Source organism: Dipteris shenzhenensis, chromosome 28, assembly GCF_047967505.1.
Source record: "Dipteris shenzhenensis isolate YYH24624 ecotype China chromosome 28, Dip_SZ_1.0, whole genome shotgun sequence".
NCBI lineage: Eukaryota > Viridiplantae > Streptophyta > Polypodiopsida > Gleicheniales > Dipteridaceae > Dipteris > Dipteris shenzhenensis.
In genome coordinates this window covers 5,529,324-5,534,474 of record NC_141623.1, presented here as the reverse complement: position 1 = coordinate 5,534,474, position 5,151 = coordinate 5,529,324, and the positions used below count along the sequence as shown (strand labels likewise).

General features: G+C 47.1%; 1 protein-coding gene across 1 annotated transcript; it reads right to left on the bottom strand.

The window, feature by feature from the left end:
• Window positions 1–766: 766 nt before the first annotated feature.
• Window positions 767–1,980, bottom strand: LOC147883083 (uncharacterized). The gene is made up of 3 exons (XM_087399244.1): window positions 1,866–1,980; window positions 950–1,532; window positions 767–856 (listed from the first exon to the last, which is right to left on the bottom strand). Exons 2-3 carry the CDS (start codon window positions 1,418–1,420, stop codon window positions 767–769), a joined length of 561 nt encoding a protein of 186 aa, XP_087255370.1. The 5' UTR covers window positions 1,421–1,532; window positions 1,866–1,980.
• Between the last annotated feature and the right edge of the window lie 3,171 nt (window positions 1,981–5,151).

Below are 5,151 nucleotides of genomic sequence, written 5' to 3'. Positions count from 1 at the left end.
GAGACAAATACAAATTTAGAAGTTACATTACTTCATTTCGTAAACTTTTTTTCTACTACATGCACTCTTTGTACTTTTGCCATTTTTCTATTTTTGCAAGTTCCTTTGTTTACTAGGATTCCAAAAGCTTCCCCATGGCCATGTCTATGGAGAATGAGGGTTTCACCCCGTAGAGAATTTTTGCTTTATTTCATTCACATTTATGGAGGGTGAAGAGACACGAATACAAATTTCGAAGTTGCATTACTTTATTTCCTTAACTACATGCACTTTTTGTACTTTTGCCATTTTTCTATTTTTGCAAGTTTCTTTATTTACTAGGAGAAGTAGAATACTTTTAACATTTTAGTGATTTTGTAACTCACTTTGTTTACTAGAAAAAGTCGTTTCAATTAATCCATAATATGGTGACCATTTGCCACAAGCTATTTTTAATTCCAATTAAAACACTACAACATTAAACCCGGAGGCGTGAGGCCACTAAATGAAACAATCTATTTATTTATTACAGAGAGTTGAGTGCCCCTTGGGTAAAATCATCCATACCCAATATACAATCAAGAAACGTCGATCTTTTATGAAACGAAAGTCGTGAAAATGAATAATAGGCTCTCCAACTAAAGAATATCAGGTAAAAAGAATCCGTCGAACGTGCCAAGAAATGGCCATTTGTGTCTCCCATCAGAGTCGAGAATAAGGAAGGAGACGTCGCCGAAGTTGCCGATCCGCTTAAAACGTGCCAAGAAATGGCCATTTGTGTCTCCCATCAGAGTCGAGAATAAGGAAGGAGAACATACATACTGGCTGCAAACACTATGCCGCTCCAAATCTGAGGAAGAAAACGCACTCCGGCGCTCTGCAAGCAATCACAGCGAATGGATCAGAAACAAGAAAAGGCAAAGAGAAAAAAAATAAAGAAAACCAAGAGGAGAGATTTTGGAAGGTGTACCTGGGAAGGGCCGGAAGGCGCGGGAGTGATGGATGGTGGCGAAGGGGGGCTGGAGATGGGAGAAGCAGAAGGAGAAGGGGAGGAAGAGGGAGGAACGGTGGATGGGGAGGGGGAAGGGGTTGAGGTCGATGGGGGGGAAGGGGTGGGGGCGGTAGGGGGAGAGGCTGGAGGAGATGAAGGAGGCGAGGAAGGAGGAGGAGAAGAGACAGGCGTAGCGGTAGGAGGAGCGGTTACTGGGGCAACAGTAGGAGCAGACACTGGAGGTGGCGTCGCTGTAGGAGGAGCGGACACTGGTGGTGTCATCGTTGTAGTAGGAGGAGATGCAGGAGAGAGGGTGGTGGAAGGTGGAGTAGCAGGCGCCGCTCCTCCAGAAGTGGGTGCAGGCATTGGCTGGCTCATCGCTCCTCCCATCATCATCAAGCTCACTATCACCACCCACACTCCATTGTTGCTGCTCTTTCCCCCCGCCATAGCTGCTGCTGCTGCTGCTCTTGGTTCTCCTGCTGGAAGACAGAAGGCTCGGAGCAGCTGCGCGAACGTTCCTCCGCCGCTAGAAGAAGCGTGTAAACTCCAAATCGGCAAACTGAGAAACAAACAACAAACAAATGTAAGCCCGATCCCCTTGCAAAACGATCGATCCAACAAGAAATGCGCCATTGAACGTCTCCATAAACAACGCAATGCAGGTAGAGGGGCCATAAACAACGCAATGCAGGTAGAGGAGGGACAAGAAAACCGAAGAATATACAGAGGAAAAACCAAAACAAGCAACTACATACATGGTCAGGAATCAAGCTCAAGGAAGCCCAAAATCGGCCAAGGAATCTACCCACAGATCTGGAAAGAAAGAGCTGAGGAAGCAGCAAAGTGAAGTTGGCAACAAAGGAAAGGAGAGGTGGAGAGATCAAAGACTTACAATGAGATGGGCAGTTGGAACAAGAACAGATAGCAGATGAAGAGGAGATGGAACTTGGAAGCTAGAAGATGTAGAGGAGATGGAACTTGTAGAAGATGGCAATGGTGAAGGGAGAGAGGTGAGAAGAAAGCTTCTTAAAGAGTTTGGAGTTGGCCGGTAGAGAGCCAGCTATGGCGAGAGAGACGTTACTATATTTTCTTCACTCCCAATAATTTTCGCCGCACCTTCCTATTCTTTTTTCTTTTTTTTGCATCCAGCTATCCCCTCCCCCCCCCACCTCCCACATAGATACCATCCCTTCCCTCTTAACGGTCGCTTTTGGACTTGCCCCCTTTGTTTATTCTCTACGCCGTCTTATTTTACTCCTCCACACATGCTTCTTATTGGTTTGCACATGGCTTCGTTTCATTCCTTGCTCCACTAACCTCTCATATGCCAACATCTAGCCACATCTAGACTTTACACAACCCCACAACGCGTTTGTAAATGCTATTCTATTTGTGTGCTCTCTTCCAAGGATATTTTCTCCCTATCAAAAGTCTTAAGAGACATTTCAAGTGTTTTTCACAAGTCTAAGCTACTTTGCCTTGAAGTAACATGGTGTAGAGAGACCATAATGCTCCTTTTTTCTTTCCCCACAAGGTTTTACCCACCCTCTCCTAATGCCTCAACTCAAGCACTCAAACCAAAATGCTCCTTTTTTCTTTCCCCACAAGGTTTTACCCACCCTCTCCTAATGCCTCAACTCAAGCACCCAGTCATCGTGCAATTCTTAAACTCCACCCTTTTCCACACTTCGCCACATCTTCCCCCATCCCTTTCAAATGCACATTGTAGATCCAAATGCAACCTTTGCCTTGCTTCATGTTCAACTTTTCATCAATCTCCATGACTTTCACACTCCTCTTTCTTAGTCCACTAATTCTCCACTCCGAAATTCCCTTTGAAAACTTATCATGAACTGTTAAATACACCACCAATGAAGCAACTCCCATACAAATGGGATTTGTGCTTAACAACCATCATGGCATGTAGGACATGGCACTCTAGAGTGTTTAAAGAGTACCGTGCAAGCTACACCAAGTGGATGCAAAGATCTTTGAGTTAAAAGATCATAACATTCTCATTCACACCATCTTCTGGTCCTAATAAGTTGTCACTTATGGTTCAAAAGACGTTTAAGAATGGCCATGAAAGGCCCCAAAAGACATTCAAGCATGGGAAAGGGCCATTAATACTACACGGTATTATGTATAGTGTTGTGTATAATGATTGCATGCATAATGCATGCTCATGATCATGATAAATATTTAAATCATTTCTTGCCATTTGATTTGGTATGCTAGATGACCCTATTTGGATCTGCCAAGCAAAAGATATAGGGTATCAAAGTTTGGTCCTTTTTTGCTATCAATGCAGATTTTTCAACCAAATAAAAAAAAGAAAGCCATTTATTGTGAAAATCACCATGGGAAAGGTTACATGTGAAATTTTATTCAATATGTTAGCAGAACAACATTTGTATGAGCTCTTCGTGCTAAGTTTACATCTTGCCCTTGCAATTCCTTTCAACCTACCTTAATTCCCATAGCATTCAAATGTGTGGAGTTGTGAGGTTCATACTTTTATAAATCATTTGTCTTTTCTTTACATACATATTTTCACACTTTTCCATGTATTCTATTGAAACACTCTTTAAAGGTTAGCGTGAGTTCAAGATGAGCAAGATGGCATTCTAAAATTTTGTGTGAGAAACCTCCTACACAGGAGCTGCTGCTCCTTCGCACTCCCTTGTTGCCCCCTCTCCTTCAGCCCCTCCCTCGCCCTCAGCCCTCCCCCTCCCCCTCCCTCAGCCCTCCCCCTCCCCCTCCCTCAGCTCTCCCTTCCTCCCCCTCCTCTCCCTCTCAGCTCGCCCCCTCCACTCTCAACCCGCTTCCTCCCCTCTCAACCTGCTTCCCCCCTCCTCTCCCTCTTAGCCCGCCCCCTCCCCTCTTAGCCTGCTCCCCCTTCCCTGCTCCCCCGCTCCCTCTACCCCACTCCCCTCACTCCCACCTCTACCCTTCCCCCTGCCTCTACCCTTGCCCTACCCTTCCCCTGCCTCTACCCTTCCCCCCGCCTCTACCCTCCCCCTACCCTTCCCTTGCCTCTACCCTTCCCCCTGCCCTCTACACCCCTCTCCTCTACCCTTCCCCTGCCTCTACCCTTCCCCTTGCCTCTACACCCCTCTCCCCCTACCCTTCCCCCGCCTCTACACCCCTCTCCTCTACCCGCTCCCAACCCCCGCCTCTCCCCCCCGCCTCTACCTCCCTCTCTTGTATCCCCTTCTATCCTCTCCCGTTCAGTTGCCCCCTCCCCTCTAAGCCCACCCCCCCTTCCTTGCTCCCCCGCTCCTGCCTCAGCCCTCCCTCTTCCCCGTTCCCTACCCCCCGCATTCTTTTTCCTTCTTCCTGTCTCCCTTCTCTTCCTTCCCTCGCAACGTTTTTTGGAGTGGACGAAGCCTCAAAAGTGTCCGAGTCGGCCTCCTCACCTCGACTGGCGATGGAAATTCCATCAGCCAATCCTACTCCACCTCCACTGGCCGCGAAAACTATTACTTTTTCTAAAGACAAGCTGCAGCAGCTCAAGAAGGATGTAGAGATTGAATGGCTCTACCACATTGCTCGCACGCATCTTTGGGTCTCACCCTTCTAGATCCCAAGCCAGAGAATGGATGCTTGCGGCTCTCCCCCCAGACCTCACTCCACGATTGTTAGATGTTCGTCTTTTGGGATGAGGTTTTTTCCAAGTTGTTTTTGACACTCCAGAGGTTGCGAGCGCAGTGCTCAAAGCTGAGTTTTTATACCTGGGACATAGGAAGATCTTCTTTGACACCTTTGATATTGGTTTTGACCCAGTGGAGGCACATAAGGAAATCTTTTCGTCCTTCATCAAATTTCCTGGGCTTCCCCAGGTTAACCATCGACTTCTTTCTGTTATTGGGGAGCATTTCGACACGGTTGCTGAGATCCCACCCCTCCTTGGGTTGCCATTGACTGCAGTAGAGGCAACCAAGGCTAATGGGGTACCTAGAGTTAGGGTCCTCTATAAGGATCCTAACTCACAATGGACCATGTTATGATCCAGCGCTCGAATGGTTCCTTTTTTCACCAAAGAGTAGAGATTACAGGCAGGCAGGACTAGTTCAGGATATGCAAGACCATTGAACACTTTGCCAAGGATTGCCCTAGGAAGAAGAAAAGGCCCAAGAAGCCCTCTGGTACAGCTACCGCCCCATAGCCTCGATAGG

Excerpts from the sequence above, each read along its gene's own strand:
- LOC147883083 (XM_087399244.1), bottom strand. The coding sequence starts at position 1,420 with ATGGCGGGGGGAAAGAGCAGCAACAATGGAGTGTGGGTGGTGATAGTG. Across the intron at positions 857-949 it reads CGCCTTCCGGCCCTTCCCAG|AGCGCCGGAGTGCGTTTTCT; the intron begins GTACACCTTCCA and ends GATTGCTTGCAG.